Source organism: Syngnathoides biaculeatus, chromosome 7 (genome assembly GCF_019802595.1).
Source record: "Syngnathoides biaculeatus isolate LvHL_M chromosome 7, ASM1980259v1, whole genome shotgun sequence".
Taxonomy (NCBI): domain Eukaryota; kingdom Metazoa; phylum Chordata; class Actinopteri; order Syngnathiformes; family Syngnathidae; genus Syngnathoides; species Syngnathoides biaculeatus.
Genome location: NC_084646.1, coordinates 14,682,983 through 14,708,624, shown reverse-complemented (window position 1 = coordinate 14,708,624; position 25,642 = coordinate 14,682,983). Strand labels below are relative to the sequence as shown.

The 25,642-nt window shown below is 39.8% G+C and overlaps 1 protein-coding gene across 3 annotated transcripts in view; it reads right to left on the bottom strand.

Annotated features, from left to right (window-relative positions):
* ralgps2 (Ral GEF with PH domain and SH3 binding motif 2) overlaps positions 1–25,642 on the bottom strand; it is an 88,121-nt gene that overhangs the window by 42,267 nt on the left and 20,212 nt on the right. For 2 of the 3 annotated variants that reach the window (XM_061825439.1, XM_061825441.1), the window contains exons 2-6: positions 17,566–17,668; positions 15,913–16,045; positions 13,681–13,788; positions 12,176–12,226; positions 3,753–3,836 (exon numbers count right to left, since the gene is read on the bottom strand). In XM_061825439.1, coding sequence (XP_061681423.1) covers positions 3,753–3,836; positions 12,176–12,226; positions 13,681–13,788; positions 15,913–15,972 — 303 coding nt within the window. In that variant the 5' untranslated portion in view covers positions 15,973–16,045; positions 17,566–17,668. Of the gene's footprint in view, positions 1–3,752; positions 3,837–12,175; positions 12,227–13,680; positions 13,789–15,912; positions 16,046–17,565; positions 17,669–24,824; positions 24,880–25,642 lie in introns of all 3 variants that reach the window. The other variant, XM_061825440.1, reaches the window with a different exon arrangement.

The following is a 25,642-nucleotide window of genomic DNA, read 5'->3' as shown; positions in this document are numbered from 1 at the left end:
TCAAACTTTCTGCTTCATTGCACATTACGGCACTCATTCTGGTGTGTTAGACTTGGGCACCACCTGTAAGAAGTGAGAGTGGAAGGTCTTGGAGTGGCCAAGTCAATCACCGGACCATAATACAATAGAGCATGCAATTTATCTCCTGAAGAGAGGACTGAAGGGAGTAACCACCAGAAACAAACAGGAACTGAAAAGAGGCTGCACTGATTGGCTGAAAAACCATTTCAAATGGAGAATCAGTGTGTCGTAGGTTTGATGCACTTCTTGCAACTAAGGATTATGCTACCAAATGTTAAATATTATCATTTTAACTTAATTTAATAATGTCTGTTCTGACATTTTTTGCTCACTTGAAAAGTGGGGACTTAAAAAAAAAAAAGGTGCTCCGTCCTGAGTTGTTGAACACATCTAGATACAAATATCGTGAGCTAAATACTGCAATTATGAACTTTAGTCTCAATCATCTCCTGACCTGATACCCAAACATGTTCAGTATATAACAAAAAACAAGCAATTGACCGAGCCATTCCAATACTTTTGGAGGGGACTCTGTGTTCCAATGGAGACAAAACATCACATTCAAATTCTGTACTCATGCTCCTTCTCTCCTACGGTGTAGTGCAGCTCAACATAGCAGCACAGAGGTGTGTTGATTCCCAGTGCACTGTGTGGGATGTGCACACATTATGACCCCACAGCTGTCTTTGCCTACTCTTTCCTGGAAAGTTCCCTGTAGGTTGTTTTTCTTTCGAGGTAGATGCAGAGGGCTGAGTCTCATTCTCTTCCCACTACAGTATCTAGGTATTGTAGCAACAACAACAAAAATCTGCTTATTATTAACTAACAGTGATTGGTACGTCTCCGTCACAGTTCTACAGTTTAGTGTTTGAATCTTGGCTACAGCATTCCTGTGACATCAACATGTTCTCCCTATGCTTGTGTGGGTTTTCTCCAGGTACTACAGCTTGCTTTAACATTTCAAAACACATGCTAGGAGCAAAGGTTGGTGGATGAGGAAAAGGTAGTGTCACTAAGACTAAATTTGCCGTAGGTATGTGGGTAGACCTTTGTCTATATCTGCACTACAATTGGCTGACAAATATTCAAGCTTTTACTCTGCCCAAGGTCACCTGGGATAGACTTTAAATCACCAGCTACTAATGAATAGGTGTGGTAGAAAATAGATGGATGGATGGATGTATTTTCCCCCCACTAGAGCTCAACCTGACCCCTTCTATGTCGAGTACAGGTCTTGTGACCATGGCTACTAAGAGCAGAGGTACTTATTGAGCTACCAAAGCGAAAAAGAGAGTATGAATTGTGCCAAAAAAGAGAGACCAAAACTGTATTTTCACTAGGGAAGGGATCACTTCATCACGCTCCATATTATTAGTCACTTTAGAAATTGGCTCTGTATACATGGTGCATCCAGCAAACATATCACTAAACACAAATACCACCATGGTCAGTAAGGAACAATTGAGAACAATTCAGAAGGGTTCGCTTACAGACACAATTTGGGAAGCTAACCAGCTAACCAAATATTTACTTTGCCGAGTATTTAATATACTTCATGGGTGGGCAAGATGCTTCACAGAGACCCAAACATTCGTACATGGGTTTGTCGGTTCACTACACAAGACAACACTGCCTCACACCAACAGCAGAGTTCTATCTTATGTTGTGACCATCGTAAACCAAAGATCCTGTTGTCCTTGTCTTTGTAATTTCACACAGTGCAAAGTATGGTTGGCAGGAGTTTCAGACAGTCAACGTTTTGTAAAAAAGCCATTCAAAATTCAATTAAAGTATATTCACTTTAACCATGTGTCCAGGCCTATCGTTGTTCGGTTTGCAAACTCGGTCCGGTTATGCTTCGCAGGGTAAAAAGAAACACCAGACAGTGAACCAAAATCTGCCAAAACAAACAACGTGAGACTCTTACTGGTCAAGAATGTAAGGAGTAAGTGGCAAAGCACCAACATCCAGTACACTTTATCCTGCTTTGTTGCCCTTGGGGTTCGCTCAAGATCTATGTGCTAAAAGCTATTGATTGCCATGTTCAAAGCATGTGGAGTCACGGTAGACCAGACTAAACTGAAAAGCACATACAAGTTGAGAACGATCAAATAAACCAAAGCCAGCAGATTTGACACAGGATCAACCCATTTAACGGTCTGAAGGTGGGTAAAGTAATATTTCTAATGACTTGGAACCAATGATGGAATATATAAAATGTGACAAACTAGTTGAGTGTGTGGGGCAGTCCCCTTTTTTCTCCATGCCCGCTAATTTGCAGAACTCTGGCATTTACATCTGGTATTATACGATGTAAGTCATTACTGGATCAGCATTTGTGACAGAACTCATAAAGTCAGACTGTTGTGCATTCGTAAACACAGGCTGTAAATTATTATCTGTGCCTCGCATGTAATTGTCTGGCTGGGCTCCACCCCTGGTGTACACCGGTGCCAACAAAGCCACAAGTGAAGGACGAGGATTATTGCTGCTCGATGGGAGTCCAGCAGCCCAATCCCATTATCCAAACAGCTAATTTCCTTGGCTGGGGTTTGAGCACCTGACATCTTGAATCACCGTTTTGGATCTGCCACGTAAAGACTAGTTTTCTTAGCAAAACGCATTCTTGCTAGATGGTCTCATCTGTTTACATTATGGGCTGAAGGAGGCTTTACAGGAGCCCACTGGATGGGATTAAAAAAAACATTTCTTTGCGGGAATGTTCACAATTTTCTGGGAGGGAAAAAAATTACAGATAGCTATCCATGTCAGGTATGGGCAAAGGCTACATGTTGCCCAGCTTAATTCTTTAATTCAACCCAACGTCCATTCAGATGAGCACAAATCCTATTTCAGGCGGCTAGGTGGACGACTGTTAGCACATCTACCTCACTGTTGTGAGAATCCAGATTCACCGGGTTTACATGTTCTCCTTGGGTCTGTGTGGCTTTTCTCCAAGGACTCCGGTTTCCTCCTATATCCCAAAACTATGCATAAATTGCCTGTAGTTATGAATGCAAGTATGAATAGTTGGTTGATTATATGAAGCCTGCGACGCTGGCGACCAGTTCAGGGTGTATCCTGCCTCTTGCCCAAAGATAGCAGCGATATGGTCCATTACTCCCGCGACCCTTGTGAGGATAATCAGCTCAGAATATGTAAGGATGGATAAATTCTACATATTAGTCACGTGAGTGAAATTTGTGTTTATTCATTTATGTCATGAAATAATTGGTTTATGTAAACTTACTGTATTAAGTACTTTATTTAAAATATAAAATTACAAATACAATTAAAAAATTAATTGCTTCAATTCCTTTATTATCAAAATAACTTGGGTCCAGTCCAATGTGAGTGCGAATGGTTTTTGGCGTTTATATGTCCCCTCCAAATGACTGCGGACCAAATTTCGGGGGTAGTTTGTCTTTCAACTAAAGTCAGATGGAATAGGCTCCAGCGCCCCGCGACTATGAACAGAATAAGCAGCGTTGAGAACGGATGGATGGCTGGACATACCATACTGTTTCGACTGACTTATAAGCAGGAGGGAGACGACTTGGAAGGTTATGTGCACAAGCAAAACGAAACACAAAAGAGTGATGATTTGCGCCATGAAGGATAGAAAAGGAGAACAGTGGAAGGATGAGGTGTAATCTGCCCAGTTGTAGATGCATTTGAATTTCCAATTACTTTTACCCCGGAGGACTTATTACCGCAGATGACGCAAATACCTGGTTGAACCTGCGAGTGAAGGCCACGACGTTAGGAGCCGAGCTGTGTTTCTCCTTCTTGTTCCAACCGCAGCTTGACAGCTCCTGAGAACAAACGCACACACAATCAAGGGAACTCACATCCAGAACCAGATCCCAGCCAGGATTTTTTTTTTTTTTTTTAAACAAACGTCTGCTTGCAGATCACTAAGAGGGAGGAAGGAGATGAATCGCTGTAAAATAAAAACAGCTTTCGGCAATATATGAGGTATTTAAAGGTCCCATGCCATCATTTCTTCGTCATAATCTTTCATGTTCTTTTATCGTATTTGGAAGATAATTTGGTTTAGAAATGCCCAGGATGTCATTTTTCAGTCTATTTTAGTTGGTCTTTTAGACCTGGCAGTTTAAAAGGACGGATTTTTCAGTAATACGACATGTAAATGAGGTTAACTCTCACTGGAGCGCTCATCAGCCCCAATTTTAAATATGAAAAACAGATAGGCTGACTGGTCCATATCACGGTATCCAGTAGTGTTAAGAGGCTAGGTGCAGCCAGGCGTTAAGGGACATAGCGTCCTTCAATGTCTCACGATCATTTTGAGGCACTATTCACCAAGCGTTGGATTTGGCCCGCTAAAAGGGAACATTATCTGAAGGAGAATGTTAGTGAAAATTAAAACGGGAATATTTTGAGGTTATGTTCATCATCCTCTCCCGTTGTTTTGAACTGAAACTCCCGCAATGCAATTTCATCCACCACAGTTACGTTAAAATATTGTGAAATATAGTTAAGTATTGTTGTAAAACATCTATATGGCTGAGACTTGCTCAAGCTTGCTTGTAAATGCTGTGTTGTCATTCAGAAGAGTGGGTGGGTACAAACCACAAATTGAGCGTTGTAAATTGACGACACTACGTCACAATGTGGGCGATTTTAAATCCACCCATTTTGCACGTCCTGTTTATTACTTTTTGGATTAAGTCAACAAACAAACAATCCATGTCAGACTCATTCTTGACCTATGCTATTCAGAAAACAGTAGAAAATGTCTGTTTTGATGGCATAGGAACTTTAAATCCTCAAGAGAAAACCTTGCGTGTTATAAATTTATGATTAGTGTAATTTCCGGCCTATAAACCGAGACTTTGTTCCCCTCAACACACTTTCAATCCTCGATCTTATCCGGTGATGTGGGTAATTTGTGCATTTTTCTAATGGCCGCAAGGGGGCACTCAAGCAGAAAAGGTAAGAGTGAGACCGGTGGAATATATGTGCCGAGGAAGTGATTTTTACCTGTATGTTTTTTTTTTTTAGGGGAGGGAGGGTTTGGCCGGTCTTATTAGCGCAGCGCTAGTGTTAATGCCGCGCTAGTGTTTACTGCATTGTGACTGGTGCGTCTCAGTGATTTAGGCATGTTTTTTTAACCAGCCCTGTCAGTGCTGTGCTACCGTGTTGGTACTTTGTAGCTGCCGCACCTGGGTTTTTTTGTTTTTGTTTTTATTTTTACCAGCCCTGCTCGTGCTACCGTGTTGCTGCTATGTTAAGATAAGCTAAGGTATTAAAACTTTGAAACCCTGTGTACCGTCTTTCTTTGTAAATATCTCGTGTTTCAATGTGGGCACTTGCAGCTTTTACACAGGTGCGGGTTATGTAGGTACAAAATAGTATTTCCTTTACAAAAGTACTGGGTGAGGCTTATAATCAGATGTGCTCTTTAGGATGGAAATTAAGGTAATTTCCGTTTATTCCTATGAATTCATTTGACTTCCGATAGAAAGTTTCCAACTTGGAAAATTCATGAAATTTTGAAACCCTAGTTAAAGTGGAAATCAAAAGTTTTACAAATCTTAATTGTTATATTTTGAACCAAAAGAGACCATTGATAAAAAACAAAATTAATTGTAGATTGATACCCTTTAAATGTTCACATGTGAGTGATAGACTATTTAGTAGACAATCAACCTGAACAATGTCTAAAAAGAAGAAGCAGCTGTGAAGGGAGTGGTGGTGGCAATAACTAGTATTTTTTTTTTTTAACAGAAAGGCTAGGATTTTGGTACTTGAGAAAATCTAATCATACTTTTTAGAAGACGGTACTCTGCTACCAAGGCACAAGAGAGTCACAGCTTTTTATTCAACTGCCGCCTGTCGTTCCAGAGGCCAAGGACTCTGATGTAACATGGCTGTGGGGGGAGGAATTCCCTAATCCCTGACAGTCTACTCAATTTGAAGCTAAACATCAGCTGTATCAGGACTTCACATACTAAGCCTTGTATGACTTTCCTGTATAGAAACTTCAAGTAACATAACCAGACAGAGCTGGACAGTATTTGGACCTCTACACTTCTAGTATTGCATGACAAATGGGGAAAGCAGACAACGGTGAGTTGAGACCTGAGCCCAAAATGGTGGTACAGCTCAGACAAGGATGTGGAGGCCCTTGTGGGATCATCACCGGTCTGCACGGAGCCAGGATGTGGCTGCGCCAGAAAGTAGGAGCCCGTCTCACTGAGGTGAAGCAACTGTTTATTTAGTATATTGTGCTTTTTGACCACATCAATCATCCAAGTCTCCAGCATCCACGCCGTTGCAAGACTATTCCCCGAACAAAGATACTTTATGGACTCAACAGTTCTTGGCCACCAATTGGAAGTCCAGGGAGGTGATCAACACCCTTTCTGAAGGCAAAATCTCAGCAAATTACACCGGCCATTCAATTCATAGACAACAGAACCTGTCAGGTGACGCAAAACAAGCCCAGAGTGATGAGAAACACCCGCTTTAGGTTTCCTTCGAGAACCCTCCAATGAACCTAATGTCCTCCATCCATTTTTTGTTCTTGATTCAATGAGCACTTTTTAAAAAGCTGGGAACTCAACTATTATGTGTTTATGTCTACTTGTTTATTTCAATGATGCAAATTTGGAGATGCCACTGATTTTCAGTGCTCTTGCGACTGTCACAATGAAGCTATTTTCTATGGTTTCTATGGTCATTTCATGCTAACTAGCTACTCACCAGCACAATGACGTTACTGGTTAGAGTGTTGGCCTCACAGTTCTGAGGACTGGGGTTCAAACCCTGGCCCAGCCTGTTTGGACTTTCCATGTTCTCCCCCTGCCTGTGTGGATTTTCTCCGGGCACTCGGGTTCCTTCCCACATCACCCAAAACATCGCATTAATTGCAGACTCAAAATTGCCCCCAAGTGTGATTGTGAGTCAAACTGTCATGCGTCACCGTGCCCTGCAAATGGCTGGCACCCAGTTCACGGTGCTCCTCCTGCTCGATGACAGCTGCGTTAGGCTCCAGCACTCCCACGACCTTGCTAGGATCAGCGGCTCACAAAATGGATGGATGGATTGATAGGTGCTCACTGACTGATGTGTTGCCATACGCTCACCATGGGTTAAAAATGTCAATAATATGATGAGCTGTGTTTTAGGATTTTACATGAATGGTTTATTTGAACCGATTGAAGACGGACTGTGGTTACCTTTTCACTGATTTGAAACCATACACTTCCCTCATGTGATCAAAGTGTAGAGCAGATTATATGGGTGTGTTAGGATTTATGTTTACAATATGTATGCAAAAATCAGTTCAAGCATCACATTTTTGTAAATATTTTCATGAGGCAACACTGAAGGAACTACAAAAATCTAATGTAAATTTTTAATGGGTCTGCTGATTCTTGCAGGTAACTTCCCCCCCCCAAAAAAAAAATTACATACTGCTGCAATGTAAAGAAGTCAGGATACAACTTGCACAATACTGTCAATTTACTGTCACCTCAAAGTAACTGGAGACACAGCCATTAATTAATGTCCCAACTGTACAGTCAATTGTACATGCTTCAGTCAAAATGTGTGCCCATTATCTTAGAGCACTGGCTTAATTCTCATCAATGTTTGTCTTACAAGATTACAAAGCTTGTACACCGACTATTTTACATTGCAGCAAAGTGTCATTACATCAGTGTTGTCCTGTGAAATTAGTCACTACGCACAATATGAGCCCCAGCAAGAACAACTGACATCAAGTCAATTAGTTGCAAATGATAAGCCAACAACTACAGACACGTTTCAGTCCAACAGGACTTACAAGTACATCACAAGTATTGTATAAACAGTTGGTGTGGTTGGTCCAGAATAAGATAACCAGCTGCAGTGCAACCGCAGATGTGGATGACCTAATGAGTGATACTGCAGCGGTTCCTATTCTCGTTGTCTACATTGTAAACCGAAACCAGCAACGTCGGGTACCCTGGGAGAATTGAGAACGTGCAGCATACCAGGACTCGAGTCGAGGTATGATGGAAAGATTGATTGAACAAGCACGCTTGCGGTGCAAAAGGAGAGGGGGGGGATTTTGCTCAAACAGAATGACTGGAAGGAAAACGGTGATTGTTGATGATGTGAACAACTTGCGGTGAGACCGAGCAGAATTTCTGACTGATTGTTGGACGTTGCCAAGATTAGTGCTGCAGGTCAGCAGACACACTTCTCTTTTGTTTTGACAAAAAACAACAACCTGGGGAGCATAAAGAGAAAACTACAACTGGGATGAGGGCAGTCGTATAACACATAGGTGTAGGCTGGGATCTGCTCTATGACTTTACCAGGCGCACTTCTGCTACTGGCCACTTTGTCAAGAGCAGTAAAATTACAGTGTGTGTGTTATCACATCAAGTCTACAGAGAAACCTTTGCTCCAAATATGTTTGAAGTGCAAAAAATGTCAAAAAGACGAAGAACAATTTAAGACTGAATTGTCAAGATATGGCAAACTGTTTTTCACCATTTCAGTTGTATGGATTTTAGAGGCTGGGAAGAAACAGGGCCCAGGTAAACACTTGGGCTTCTGGCATGAATCAGTCCTCCCCCACACCATAACTATCAAGTTCATTCAGCGGCTATCTAACGCAATTTCCACATCTTCATTGTTAATAAAGAGGAAGTAAATTTCTACCACTCCAGTATATTTAACCATCAAACTACGCCCACAATTGAAAAAAAAAAAATTCCTTGACGTGTTATGTGTTTTGTGTTATTTGGGCGTTAGTGTCTGCTCTGTGCACTCATCTGCTGGCCTAGCAAAGGGCGGAAACGACCTCAAGGGTCGGCCACCTATTTTCTGCGGAAGTGGATAAAAATTAATGTGGTATTTTCTTCTAATAAAAATCTGTCTGCTTTCAGGAGAATTAAAGCATATCTTGGAAGAGGTTTAAAAAAATAGACAAATAACAAAATAAAGAAAAACCAAAAACCTAAAATTGTTGTCTTTTTACATTGAAAATGTTTCATACATGTAATTTTTTTTTTAGATTGTCGGGGCACCGTGTTTCGCTAATTGCGGTAGGGATCTGTCCCTATCCCGTGTGTGTATCTTGATTGACCAGTTTCTATATATAAGGCATAATCTTGTGAGGTTCATGCATTTGTGGAACACATCACAGGAGGTTCGAAAAGAAATACAAGCTACATGTAAACTGGAGGTACTCTTGACACTGTATGCTCACCCATCCAAATACAGACTGCAAATGAATGGCCACCACTTACAAAGTCAACCATACCCCCAACCTACATTTTCACTTAACATTTTGTGTGATGCATTTTCTAGCTGTCAGCAATGAAGACGTGCTGTTTTGTACACTACTACTGTATGTCACAATCCCTAACCTATAAAATATCAGGAGACTGTTTGACTTTGAGTCTCATGGAAAGCACTGTAACTTATTAGACAACACTAGGCCATGCTCTAGAAAGAGAGCCTTCCCTTTACAAGCCTGACATGTCCACAGGATTTCCATAGTCTGGACGTGTGAGAAAGGCGCACGCACACAGACACATAAAATGGAATCTGATAGCAGTATTTCCCAAGAACTTGAAAACGTGATGCTTGGCAGACAGGGGACACGCCACAATTCACTTGGCTGATGTGGTCATGAGTGACAGAGGAAAACGCTCACTTAATATTTCATTGACTCCCAGCTTGAGATGATTAACTTTCAAACATGTAAAGGGGAAAGACATGGTCAAGACTGTCTCCAGACAAGTCTCTGGGTATAGAAAAATGACAAATCGTTCCCAAAAGGGTCTTTCAATTCAAGATGCCACTGAACTTCAAGAAGATATATGGAAAATGGTTAGTTCAATGGCTTTTATACAAATAGCTGGATCTCCAGAGTCACTGCCCAGCCATCAACATTGAAATGAAACAATTAAATATTTGATCTATTTCTAAAAATGTTTGTGAGAGCCATTCTGTGTTCAAAAATGTGAGATTAGAATTCACCTAATGTACGTAATATAACCACCCCCATACAGCATTTTTTCCAACCCATCACACGATTGGGCATGTTGGGTGAAGTTTCAGAGCCATTTTTAAGTGAGTGTATAATACACTATCATGCAGAAACAACCACAACCCCACAGGAACGACAACCCTGCTAACATGTCAAATTCAAAAAGTAACTGATGCATTTAACTTTTGCGATATGCACATTAGCATTTGCTTATGATAATCAGCATGGAAGCAAGCACAGCTTGAAATTATTGACACGGTGGTGAATAGGGGCTATTTATGTTTGGAGATGTGTCATTCTGCCACACATGGCGTGGTCACTACACTGTAGTGTATACTACGTACTATAATTCTACTATGGAACCATACATACTAACAATCGTTCAACCTTACATTCACACCCATAGACAATTTTCATTTTTCAAAAAACATGAGTTATGAGAAAACGTGAGCAAGAGAAGCGTGACACTCTTTGGACTGGTTGCCAGTAAACGACAGGGCATAACAGGTACAGAGAGACAAACAACTGTTCACACTCACACCTACTGACAATTTAGAGTTTCTGTATAACCCAAGTTGAGACCCACTCTTCTCCTACTCTGCAAAATGTACTAATTTCTTTACCATCCATTACTGTTGCCTGATAATTTTTTGCAGGCCAGTGGTTGGGGAACACTGCAACAGACCATGCTTCCAGTGGAGTAAAACTGACTATAGAGTAATAAGTTCGAACATGGGTTATCTTTCATTCCAAACATTTTTTAATAATTTCAAACCCTTTGAATTAATCCAGGAGGAACACTAAAATGAAAGACCATTACATGTCATCTTAGAAGAGATGCTGTCCCGCGTTCCGATGTTGCACCATTTAAGAGCTATTTTAAAATTAATAAAGAAAATGCAAACAAATACAATTTTAATAAACATGCAACCAACAAAATGAGATCAAACAATTGACAAGATCAACAAATACCCCAACAGCACTAGGAACCAGCATCACTGCAAAAAAAAAAAACTAGTAGTAGTTTTATCTATTATATTTTTATTGTAGAGTGAATAATTTCCTTTAACGCTTGAACGACAGTTTAGAATGTTAAAATTACCTGGAACAAACTAATTCACTTACATTATGTGGTATGTGGGAAAACTTTCCAGTATAAGGCTTAAGAGGTGCCAAATAAAAAGAATATTACACAACCAGTTATTTAATACTCTTACTTGGCCAGGGAACACAATTGCGATGGCAGGCAAGCGGACACATACACACACACACAGGCACCTGCTTTTTGCATTATTGCATATTAGAATCGTGAGGAGGACAAGGAAAGTAAGACGTTCAAATCGAGCGTACTCCAGCCTTCAATTCTGAAACAGACCGGCTCTCAGTTCCAGTTTCCGACACAATAAGCGGGGGTTTATAAACCTCAAATGGTGCGTCAATTTAAATTAAACCATTTCAATCTGTCTTGATAAAACAACATAATTTGAAAGGTCTTGATGAAACAACATAATTTAAAAGGGTAAAGCGTTACCAATACCTTAATGACCACTTGCTACACTCTGGTTCAATTCACAAGGGTTTTGGAGGAGTCTACGGCAGGTTTCGTTAAAATGGCGACTGAGGGCTACTGTTAAGGCGATCAAACGAAGCGAATGGGAGAGAAATTAGGCTGTTGGAGCATTTATTCTAGTAGCAGATATCTGCAACTGAATTGTAGATAGCTGTAACCCAATATATGTGTATTGTAAAAGTGAGTTTTAGGTGAAATGCTGTTGCAGATATCTGTAATTAAGTTTAGTTTGCTGTGAATAAATGGACAACGTATTCACGCATTCTTAAATCTTTGATATCCATCTTAAGGTCTGTGTACTTGTACATGCTTTTCCCTCACTAGTAGAACTTTGACATACTAGTATAAAACAGCTACCTGTACATTATCAATGAGGCAAAACTGTGCACAAGTTGACAACCATGTGCTATTACCACTAATAATTAAGTTTCTGAAATTCTAGTTCAAATCTATTTAGCACTTCACTATTCTTTGTTAGGCTTGCCATGAAGCCATTTGAGCATTTTTTTTGTTTTACAGAGCTACAACAAAATCTCTTTACAAAATGATGCTTGTCTTATCCTCACCTCAGGCTGGATGGCTTTGAACACAGGAGCGTCCATGAGCGTAATCTGGCCCTGAAGGAGATAACAAATGTTGGTACAGTTTCACAATAACTTTCATTATTTTTTACAACGTAAAAAGATCACGGCAAAATGCTAGAGTGCCCTCTAACGGTTGGACGAAAAGTGACAGCTATCGATCACATGTGCTCACATTGCACCGTTGCTTAGCAAGGCCATTCTCAGAAATCTGTATTTAACCTGCAGGTCCAATTCCCCGATTCCTATTTAATGCCATTCATCTGATTTCGAAGCACATATCCCATATGGCCGTGTTTAAACTAAGAATACATGAAATAACTCATATACTCCATCAGTGTCAACACCCAGCATTTAAAAGAATACCAGTAATTCTAATAAGTACGGAGTATTTCCATACCATGGACAGATGCTACGCCTCCATTTATAAAAATAAATACTTTTCACTTAACTTTGCTTATTTGTAAATGAAAACAGTTCTAATAGCATATATATGCACACTAGAGCGCTCGCGCAAATACACTCGCACATTCAAACACACACTTGATGGTTTACGACTGATTCTCAAACTTTCACACCAAGTACTACCTCAAAAATACTTGGGTCTTCAAGTATGGTCATCATGGACAACATTAAAATGCAGGACTAGTAAAGATGCCAAGTGTTAATCAAAAACGAAACAGAGGGTTTATCTTTATGTAGCAGACCGCACATCAATTAAAAATAAATTTCAAACAATTAAAATACAACAACAATACTAAACTGCACTTTCATTTACTGTTCTGGATTTTAAAATAAATAAATTAATAAATGAAAACTTTAAAGCGGCAAACTGTTCCAAAAGATAATGGGCAAGTGGATGTTCTTCAGTTAAATACAACTGAGCTGTATTATACTTAAATGTAATGTACCGGATTACTCATGTACCTGGTTACAGTTTGGACACTTAATTGAGTAATTCTGCAAGGAACATTACATGGAGCCGGTGTAAAACAACACACACAATGTTCTATGTTTTTACTGCAGTTTACATTGGCTGTCTTTTTCCCGTGTAGACTATTTGAATTCTTGCTCGAACTCGGGTGTGCATATGTCAATTATTGATAAATTTTGGTGGGGCCAGGGTGAGACTGATGGGAATATTGCAATCTGTGTGGTTATGCTGCATTTGTATTGATAGATATTCAATTCTTCAAATCTGTCTTTTAATCAAAATTTGGTCCACATATCCAACTAAGGTCATTGGAACCATGTAGTCCAGTATACATCCATCCTTAGTCTAGATAAGTTGAAAACTTTCATTGGGAAGTACACTTCAGTCCAAACATCAGGGTTTGGTTTGATGCTAAAGTTGAATAAATCCTAAAACTGACAACAGTTTTCATTCCACCTTAGCTCAGCAAATCTGATTGTGCTTATGCTTCAAAAATGTTATAAAGGTTAGTTAGACAAGGACAACCAGAAACATGTGCACGTGCACACACACTTACAGCATATTCTTCTGGTGTGACCTTCAGCACGTCGAACACAACTGCATCAAAGCTCTTCTTCAACTCGGATGAACCCTTGTCACTGAGAGACTCGGAGCTACTGCTCCTCTGGAGAAAGAACACACACACGAACACACACACGAACACACACACGAACACACACACACACACACTTTCATTATAAGTAGCAACAGATAAACGTGAAGGTTTTGAGAAGTGAAATTTGGCCATGAAGGCTTCAATATTGTACAAAATTGTGGAAGAATCTTGAGTGAAAGTTGAATAATGTACAGAAAAGAATGATTTATAAGTAACGGTCAAAGAATGTAGTTAGTTTATAAGTACATTGGAAAACTTACTGATTAAGATTTTTTTTTTATTGATCTGGATCATCTTTAATATATTGTATGTTGTAATGAAGTTCATTGTATATGCAGTATCCTGAAAGAAAATGTATGCATGTGTCAACATGTTCATAAAAATCTAATTGAATTCAAAAGCATTGACTGTATCAAATATTTCTATTTGATTAAGAGGAAAATAGTGAACAAGAAAACCTCAAATTCAGGGGTAACAAACATGTTTCCAGCTGGCACTAAGTTACTCCCAAGGACCACATCAGTAACCCACAAGCCTATTTGAAAACCGTTGGGACATTGTAGAATGTTGTAAAAGTAATTATTTGAAAATATAACCAGAGCTATTGCACTAACATTGGGGCTAGCAAATAGAATCCTTTGAAATGAACAAGAAAAAAATATTGGTGCCTCTGAGCAACAGACATTGAACAGGTTGGGCTAGGATATTAACAGCAGTTGATGGCAGAAGCATTGTGAGAGCTGTAAAGAAATATCCAAAGACACCAATGACTGACAAACTGCCAACCTTCAAAGGGAAGTGGTGAAGGTGTAACAATCCACAGTTCAAAGACATTGAAAAGAAATATACAGGCCATACACATGCTGGACTGGATTTTGCAAAGAAGTACAGAGATGAGCTACAATAATTTTGGAACAAAGTTTTATGGACTGATGAGACCAAGATTAAACTGTACTAAAGTGATGGAAAGGCCAAAGCACATGGCAAAAAAAGAGCTTGATTTGGCTTCATAGTCGGGTCAATCACTAGACCTTAATCCAATAGATTCTATTGGGTCTCTGTTGAATATAGCAGGGGGTTACCAACCTTTCTCAGGCTGAGGGCTACTTTGTGAGCACCGATTGTGAGAAAGACTACATGACCTGTTTGTGGCAAACTTCAGAGTCGGAGTTCATTACACATAAAATATTTGTTTAAATTTTTTTACATTATACGACATTTTAAAAACATCATTAATGTAAGCAATTCAGATTCTAAATTTAAAGCACAAACAAGAACAATTTGTGACCTGTGCTATTTTTGGAACATGCCCCACAGGCACCTTAAGTGGTCCTTGCGGACACCACGTTGGTGACCCCTGGGATAGAACGTGCATTTTACCTCCTGCGGAGGAGACTCGAGGGAGAAAACCTGAGAGACAAACAAGAACTGAAATAGGTTGCTGTGAAGGCCTGGAAAAGCATTTCAAATGAAGAATCAAACGGTCTTGTGAAATCAATGGGGCGCAGGCTTGATGCAGTTATCGCAAGTAAGGGTTATGCCGGCAAATATTAAATGTTATTTACTTTAAGTTAATTTAATGTCTGTTCCCATACTTTTGCTCATTTGAAAAGTGGGTGGCTTCAAACAAAAGGTGCTCTGTGATGAGTTGTTTAACAAATCTATATATAAATAACATGAAATTAAAGCTGGAATTATGAAATGTTGTCTCATATCATTTGATCTGAAACCCAGAATGTCTTTGGTATAGAACAAAAACAAACCAATTGACCCTGCCTTTGTGAGACCTTTGGAAAGGACTGTATAATAACGTTTTTAATCCCACCGCTGTTAAATGCATGAATGTCATGTTAGTCACTTTGAAGTAAAATTTGTGTACTTGCACACGTGAAAATTCAATTTGGTTGTGGCTGTCCACAAATTTTAAATGTCAAGTACTTAAAATGAAACAGGCTGCAATGTTTTTGCCGTGCAATATATGAATTTCTTTTTGTAAAATCGTAATATCGATAATCATGATACTTTCAGGTCATGCTAATTGTGATGTAAAATATTCCTCTGGTTTTTCCATCTCAACTTGTCATAGAAATGACAAATGATATAGGGGTAGTTGTTTTTGAGATGCCACCTCACCTCAGAAACGGTGGCAGCAGTCGGGGCAAGGCATGATTGGCCATTGGGGAAGTCCATCATTCCCTCAGCATGCAGCTCTAGTGCGGGAGACTGTCAATCATCATGCTCTGCAGCACCAAAAGCCTGCCCAGCCCTGGCAAAGAAAATTAAAAAAAATAAATTAAAAAACAAACAAAAAAAAAAAAAAAAAACCACACAATACAGTAGGAATACCTAAAGCAGATGAGGCTCTCCCTCTACAGCAGCACCACCATCTGGTGGCTCGCTATATTCTCACAACAACCAGTTTTGAAGTTGGAGAGAATTTTACATACATTTGCCATAATTAATAAAATATTTGGCTTTTTTAATAAAACACCCCTGAAAACTGAAAAGTGGAAAATTATTATCCATTGAAATGCCATTTTGTTTAATAACTATGCTCGTCTAAAAATCAGGGATGAGAAAACACTGAAAGTGTCTGTCGATGGGGGGGGGGGGGGGGGCTTTGAGTGTCCTCCTGGATATTTTTTGCTCCTATCGGAACACAGAGTGCACAGCACTTTGCCAGGAATGTCCACTTTTTGCATGTGTTTGGTTAGAAATGTTGATACCGTTATCGGTCCTATCTGCACGGTTACACTTTTTTCAAGCCATGCCCGTCTGAAACAGTTTTTGATTGCCGCATCCTTGTCAATTGTCCTCGCTCGATCTTCATGTTTTTTTTCCTAACACTTTCGCCATCGTAAAACTTTAAACAAACCGTCGCTCAGTTCGCGCTATCTGAGTCCCACGCACCTTTACTTGGCTAACTAACAAGTTACACTGCGATTTCTGAGAACCAAGAACACATGTACATTGCAATGGTGAAACTCGATTAACCACTAACACGATTGGATCGTTATACTGTATAACTCTGTTGTCCAATCGAGTAATCTGCCGCAAACAAGTTTTAATGTTTATGTCGCAAAATGCAAAATATTTACACTACCGAGCAAGTTAGAACAGCATATGATAGTCATGCTTGTGCTAGCACTAAGTTGAACTTGCAGCTCGGAGCCCACCACCGAGAGGCAGGCGCACGATACTCTACCCCCTGAAATTTTCAACGGATTTGCGCTTATCTCGAGAATGATCATTTTGGTCTGAAAAAGACGGAAATCCGCCGATCCGTGGAAAATTCTCATCCCTGAAAAATGCTTTATCGTGAGATTTGACCCCCATTAAAAATATTGGTGCTTTGTCCAATCTGTCATGTTTTCCTGCCAGGTTAGGACCACAACCATGTAGCGCCACAAAATGTTGTTTCAAGAAGACCACGGTAAGCAATTTATCCATCTCAGTGAGTTGGCATTTGTGCATGGGTCAATCGCCAAGTGTGCTATTTGTTTAAGACTGTCCAATCATATTTGGCCAGTTTGCCTCAGGTCCGGCAAGTCTAATAAAAACAAATTACAAAACAACACACTGTGATGCGCGACTGAACAATTCATTTCTGTTCGATCACATTGCCTGTTGTGTTTACCCATGTGAGGAGGTTATGTCGGAGCAAATGAGCAGTTGAAATGTAAACATAATTATATGCTGGCTGATCAGTTAACATGTACCTGTCACTTATAAACCCTGCCGGGAAACTGCCATGCAAAAAGCCGTTGCACGGCTGAGTCAGCTCACCGGTTTTCTGTCAGATGAGCATGGCTCCGGAGGTAAGCCCAGCCTCTCACTGAGTGTCGTTTTCTTGCCCGGTCAAGTCGTAGTCCGCTGGTGCACGTTGAAACTTGGGAAAAAAAAACGAGGTAAGTGTCAATGTTGACATGTGATTTGTTCAATTTCACAACATACACTGTGTGACTGATTAGTGACTGTAGGTGGGTAAAAACTGTGCATTAGATTGACAATCACTGTGCCAGGGGAAAATCTCCAATTCACTAGTTACTCATACCTGTGTGGCAGATTTGCTAACCAGGTGGTCACCATGCCTCCCACTTGTGATATGACTTAAAAATTTAATTCATTCATTCTGTGACTGAGTTCCCAGCTCAATGTACTCATATCTCAAATAATTGGAAGCTTGATGGCTGTTTAGGTTGGGCCGCTTGTAAAACAGATACTTTTTGTGATATTTTTGTTTGGTGGTGTGCTGTGTGCCCTGTCTTCACAGAGTATATTTGGGAGTGAATTAATTTCAAGATAGGGTTAGGGTTTTTTTTTTCTCAAGCATTTGTCTTAGGGGGCAGAGATTTTTCTTAAGTAAAATAGGTGCCTTCATGAAAATAAATTACGTAAGTGGGTATTAGTCCTAACAGAATGTGAAGTAGGACAAACTGGCCACTAGGTGTCTCAGATCTCAAAGGAATCCAGCGCGTTGGCCTGAGATTGCTCTAGGAAGGGGGCTCGGAGGGGGTCAAGGAGAAGCAGCTGCAGACAAATGCTGCATGCTGGCAGGCCTTTGGACATCAGTTGGTAGTTAAGATTCCTTCATCCCTCTTCAGGTTATCACAGAGGGAGATGAGAGTCAGAGGGTGGTCCAAAGCTCATGAGCAGAACAAACAAGAGATTAAGATTTCTGCTTGGCAAAATAAACAAAACAAAAAAAACACAAACACACCAAAAAAAAAAAAAAAAAAAAACGCCACTAACCGTGACGCAATGACACTTTAAAATAGGTATACTGTGGAAAATTTACTATTTAATTGATTGTATAAAAATAGTTGAATAGTTTGATCTCACCAATGTCCAAACCACGCATCAAGTGTGAAATTGAATAACCACATCTTTTTTTGGGCTGCATGAATTTGAAATTTGTGTGAGACCAAGCCATTATGCACTTTTACTTAAACAGCGGTGCTAAACTGCATAAAAACTACCTCTCTTACTGGGTTTCGTTGGCCATGATTTGAGAGAAGCCCTTTTAAGCAACTGACCCAAAAGGACTCACGCAGAAACGCACACATGCCCGCAGGCGTGCTATGATGTCTTGTCATATCCATCTATTTTCAGTACTGCTTATCCTCACTCGGGTCATGGGCTTGCTGGAGCCTATGCCAGCTAACTCTGGGGAAGAGGCAAGGTACACCCTAAACTGGTCACCGGCCAATCGCACATATAGACAAACCACATTTAACACCTCTGTGCAATTTATAGTATTCAATTAACCAACCATGCATGATTTCCAAATGTGGGAGAGAATCAGAGTACCCGGAAGAAAAGGCACACAGGGAGAACATGTAAACTCAACACGGATGAGGTCGGATTTGGCCGGGCTGTTAGAACTTTGAGGCAGATGTGTTAACCAGTTGTTAATTGGACAGTCCATGTGTCCTATCATCAGAATTGAAAGGAAACCAGAGCTTCAATGAGGTTTGTTGACTGCACAACTATAACGAAGATAAAACATATACAGTTGTAACGTTGAACTGCGTCAAAGTACTGTAATCAAGCTCATGTTGTAATCAATTTTCCATTTTGGTACAAACTGAAATGTCATTAATCAGTTACAGCCATCTCCCCCGAAATTCTGTTCTGTATTTTAGTCAAGAACCATAGCATTGCATTTTATAAAAATAGAACAACAAAAGCTAATGCAAAGACACTGGTTTTATAATGTACTGAGCGTGTGTACTAAAGTAGCTGTGTGTTGAACGCATACCTATAGAGGGAGGTGGTTTATGAGGGCATTAAGAGCTGAAGTCGGGGGTTGGCATGTTTGTCTGTATGTGAGGGTCTGGGCTCAGTCTACAACATCTCCCAGTGAGTGTTGTCATTTTGTATTTGTGTATTTGACTCTTGGGGTCAATGCATGACTGAAAGTACTTCAGCGACTGTGGCTCTCCTTGCCCACGTACAAGGGCATTACAATACTCCATCCATGCTCCATTTCATTTTCACTTCTCTCAAATGGTGGCCTATCTTAACCTTGCTTGTACCTTAAAGTCGGGGTAACACAGTAAAACATTGATCAGGTGTTGGCTTATACTTCAAAAAACAAGATACCACTCGATACAGAATATGTCAAACAAATAAAATCAAGAATTATTTGGTGGTGTGTCCATGCCTTCAAGAGTTTTTTTTTTTTTTTTTAAACAAGTTTTGATAGGCAACCCTACAATAAATGTTAAAAGGAATTGAAGTCTAACACAGCGATAAACATGACCATGTCCCAGTTTTTTTGGGAATATGTTGCAAGCTTAAAAATCCAAAATGAGAGAATTTAGATCAAAGTTCATTAGTTTGAGCATTAAATATTTTGTCCCTGCAGAAAATTCAATTAAATATAGTTTGAAAATGATTTGGAAATCATTTTTATTGTTACTTTGACACAATTTTCCAGCATCATTAGAAATGGTGTGTGTAAAACAGATTGACAGACTGCCTAACAGACCCATGTCAATATCTAATGAAGCTTGTCTGCCACTTGTCAGCAGCAATCCTGGATCACTTTGCGTCCGACAACACCCACACAGACCAGGCGCCGCCGCCTCCTTCTGAGTCACCAACATTTAGAGTCAATCTCAACTGCCACACAAAGAGATTATTAAACGATCAGTGACAAACAGTCGAAGGCGTTCAAAGTCTTGTCGGGGAGATTTTGAGCTAGGCTGCTTGTATGACACACACATGCAGACTGGTTGTAAATTGTCATCTGATACGCTCTCCAGGCGTAGGTATGTGAATACGCATTACACGCCAATGGATTCCTGTCGCCGATCACGCTACTGGTCAATGCCTTTGTGTTGTTGTATACGGAGGACACACTTGGGTTTCAGATCAAAAGATGAAGAGAAAAGTTCAGAACGCCATCTTTTATTTCGTGGTATTTGCATCTACACAGGGCAGAAGAATGTTTGTTTGAAGGCACCCACTTTACAAGTGAGCAAAAGCATTGGAACAGACAGTTAACTTAAACATTTAATATTTGGTGGCAGAACACTCACTTGGCAATAACTGCATCAAACCTGCAATCCATTGATTTCACCTGACTGCTGCATTCTTCATTTTAAATGCTTTGCAGCATCTCTCAGTTCTTGTTTATTTCTATGGGTTTCTCCCTTCAGTACCCTCTCAGAAGTTAAATGCCTGCTGTATTGGGTTAAGGTCCGCTGATTGACTTGGTCAAAGACCTACCAACCCCCACCTCTGGTGAAGTCCTTTGTTTTGTGGGCAGTGTGTTTTGGGTTATTGTCTTGTTGCATGATGAAGCTTCTCGCTATTAGTTTGGATGATTTTTTTTTCCCTTTAAATTGTCAGAGGAAGTAACAATAATACTAAATTGACTTTAGTAATTTTGAAATTAGTGGTACTAAAATCACCTTAATGAAAAACAAAACAATAAAATGCATGTTATTACTGGTACTTAACAGAAAAACTGTTTTGAGTCAGTTGTGTGGAATAATGTAACACTTCTTGCCTCCATTCGAACCAGGAAAGCAGGAAAAAACCTACAATAATTTTTATACACTGACCACAACACTGCAGTTTATTGAAAAAAAAAAACATACATAACTGAACTGCATGAAAAAAAATAGATGTGACCAGTAACTAATGATTTACTCGAGTGTTTTATTATTCTAAGGTAGCCATAAAAACATGCCAATAAACCTCAGATGGCCATTCCTCATAGTGACCAAATCCAATTTACTCTCCTGTGCATGTTTGGTATGTCCAAGTCCAAGCATTCAAACTTGAGATAGGGTGCTTCAGGGAAATACTACAGAAATGTAGTTGTAGTTCTTCCAGGGTAAATGGAATAGGCCATCACCAAATATGTCATTTATACTTCAGGGGCCCTATGCGTGCCTCTTCTCAATTTGCTTGCATGTTTGTATAACAGCAGAGCCACAAAATCTGACACATCCTGGCCATTTTGTTACAGTATTGGATAAAATACACCTTGGGAAACTGCACTTTCCTTACTCATGCATATTTATCCAATTTCAAGAGTCCATGTATCAATTTTCTAAAGCGCTAGTCATCATTAGGTTTATGAGTGAGCTGAAGTCTATCCCAGTCAACTGAGAGACAATGGAGTGGTTTAGCGGTAAACAAGCAATTATTTTCATGGACAAAGAAAGTCCTAAATGTGTGAGAACATTGCAAAGCCCAGACAGGAAGGTCACAGCCCAGATTCAAACCCTGAACTTCATAACTTTAAGGCTTATTTACTAAACAGGCTCGACTGATTGTCTCAAGATCAAACACAATCCCATTTAAGGACAAGTACTAAAGATGAATGGACCTTGCAGCTATGAACTAGGGTTCAAAGCTGTGTCAAAAGGATAAAAATAGCATCCTTAATTTACAACACACCTCTGTTGGGTGTGTAAAATAAACACGCTATGTATGCATGCACACATTGTTTGGTCTGGCCACAGCGGGAAACGATGCGTCGGGGAAGCTTGTCGTCGATGCGCCAAAGTCAGGCGGGTAAAAAAAAAAAAAAAAAAAAAAAAAAAAAAAAAAGGGTCAGTGTGTTGCAGAGAGGATATGACAGCCTGTTAAAAGAAGTGCCCTCCTCTTTTGCTTCACAAGCACAGTGCTGCCTATGAGGGAGGTGATTACTACTTCAACCAGGGTTTCTTTGTTTAGCAGCAGGGCGTCTTTATCAATGGCTCTTCATTAACAGCGGTCCTCCCGGGGAGCGTGCTATTGATCTTTGTGGATCTCCCTCACTTCCACCCACCCACACACACCCACACACACACACGCAACCCAACCACCCACCCACCCACCCACCCACCTACCCACACACACACACACACACACACACACACACACACACACACACAACTTGTTACCAACAACCACAACTTGTGACGCACATACACGTGCACAACTTGTAAAGCGCACACACATGACCTTTTACAGGCACACGGCCTGTTACAGGCCCATGTACAGACACGACCCATGTTGCACAAGCGCAAATGGACACACACACACACACACACACACACACACACACACACACAGCATGTACCTACATGTCATAAGAGTTGGATAAACCCTCATCCGTTCAGCTATAAAAACAGCGATTGGTGGCTCCCTGGCTGATTCCCACAGAGGCACCATGGTTGCGTTTAATCTGAGAAGTCCGTTCAGAACATAACGGAATTTCACACCCCACCATGCATCTAGGATGCTTTCCAAGTTGTTCTTGTTGCAAGTTAAGTTGCTCGAGGCTCAAGCAATAACTCGCAAAGTGGTGTGAGATTTTAAATGTCAGTGTGTAAAGAAAAGCTGACCACTGTATATTAAAATTAATTGCACTTGTATGATCACTTTCAGCAGGGTGGATCAGCTGATAAAACGTTGGCCTCACAGTTTTGAGGTCCGGACCCGCCTGTGTGGAGTTTGCATGTTCTCCCTGTGCCTGCGTGGGTTTCCTCCGCACACTCCGGTTTCCTCCCACATTCCAAAAACATGCAACATTAATTGGACACTCTAAATTGCCTCTTGGTGTGATTGTGAGTGCAACTGTTTGTCTATGTGCCCTGCGATTGGCTGGCAACCCGTTTAGGGTGTACCCTGCCTCCTGCCCGATGACAGTTGGGATAGGCTACAGCTAACCTCCCTTTGACCCTCATGAGGATAAGCAGCGAAGAAAACGGATGGAAATGGATGATCACTTTCAACTACTGTAAATATATGAATGGAAACCTTTTGAGGCCCAAAATAAAAAAAATAAAAAATAAAAAAAAAATCCAGTAAATATTTGTAGGAAAAACACCATGGTATAACCAAAATAATTAAAATCAAAACAAGCAAGTATGGCACTAAAGGTGGGTGCCTTCTTATGGTGCAGGCCCATGACTTCTTGCTGGCCAGCAAAGTAGTTCGTCACCTTAAAACATCCCACAGACCGTGCAAATCTGGCAAACTCTGAAAAGGTTCTAAATCCCTATCCTGGCAGCCACTTTCACCGTGGGATGTGATTATGCTTTTTTTTTTTTTTTAATATATATATATATATATATATATATATATATATATATATATATGCGGCTCACCCCCTCTTCCTTCTCCTGCCGCCAACTCTTACAGATCTCTTCTTTTGATGATTAGAACTTAAGCAAAAGGACTACGGCTCGCCTTGGTCGATGAAGGACGTTTCGTGGAAATGGCGTCAACACAAAGGCCGAGCTGCTGACAACAACCAGTTTCAAGTGATTTATTTGCATGAGAGTACAGTAGCATTCTGACTCTCAAGCAGACTCTCGAAATAAAAATCAAACCTTTTTTCCCCCGCCACAGAAAGTTTATAAACCGGCGGCATATATATGACACAAACTGCGTTAGCCTGACAGTGGTACTTGTGTGACAATTAGTTGATTGATGATGTGAAGAAGGAGACAGCAAATTAATGTAAAAGATGAACTCCGGCAATTGTTTATTCATTGTTTATACTCGTGTATTTAATTTGTTCAAAAAACAGATATACAATAAATAATGTATTTTTTTCATCCATTTATGATGGTGATGAATAGCAACAGACTTAAATTAATGGTCTTCCATTAGATGGCAGTAAGTACATACAGAAATTAATGTATATACTTTGTGACATTTTTGTTTTTATGTGTCCCATGAAATTTTTCATTTGTGAAGTACTGGAAACCACCTTGGCTTCAAAAAGGTTGGAATTCGCTACTCTGGTCAGATCATCTGTTCAATATAATGGCAGCATGTTTAAAATTAGACTCATTGCTCCATTTTGTGAATTTTTTTTTTTTCTTAAACTTGTTGATCCTCAAAAATCCTGATCGTGTAAAGCCTAATAAAACCCTATTAAAATATAATGAAGAGTGGCTATGATTTTGGTGAGTTAAAGGGAAGCTAAGAACAGATATGATGATCAGGAAAATGCGTTAAGCCACATCATTTAAAGTTTGGGGTTTGGTGCTTCTCTGCAGAGGGGGAGTAAGTGAAATTGTACGTCTTACCGTAATTTCACATGGATAATGCGTCCTGAAGTATAATGTGCACCCCAAAGTGGACCTAAAAAAATAATAAAAAATAAAAATAAAAAAAAAACACAAAAAAGAAAAAAAAAAAAGGAAAAAAAAATAATCAGGAAAACCCTTCTCCCAATATACAATGCGCACCACCAATTTGCTGCTGCCCATATGCCCAAAATATTAGGAATTATCTCCATTTCTATTTTGCTAGGTTTGTACTTGTGTTGTTTTTCCCCAAAAATGTCAGTACAACAACCATTAATAATAATAATCTTTATGCATGTGCTGATGTAGCGGTAATATATATCTCGGGATAGGCCAGAGGATACACTTGTCCTGGTTCCAATAATCACCAGAACTGAATCACTCAACCAACTAAAAATAAATGCTGAATTATGGCATAATATTATATTAATACAGTTAATAACATGTATTACAGTCTTAAATAAAACAGTTTAACTCAAACTTTGTGTAGAAACATTTATTTGCATTAAATATTTGTGCATAATACATTTGTGCATAGTGCATTTTATCCACTACATTACACATCCTTGGCTGCATAACTAACTCTTAGTCGACATTTTTTTGTCTAAGCTTAAGTTAAAACAAACACGTGCAGCAGTTTCTGATGTTTGGTGCAGTAGCAACAAATAGATTATGCTAACGATCGTAAAATTGCAAACTCTTGATGAAGTCAGGAATTTCAGGTTGGCAGCGCACATTACCATAATACATATAAATGTGTTACATTAGAATAACATTGAAATGTAAATTATCTTTTTACCACCCTATGTACCTGTATA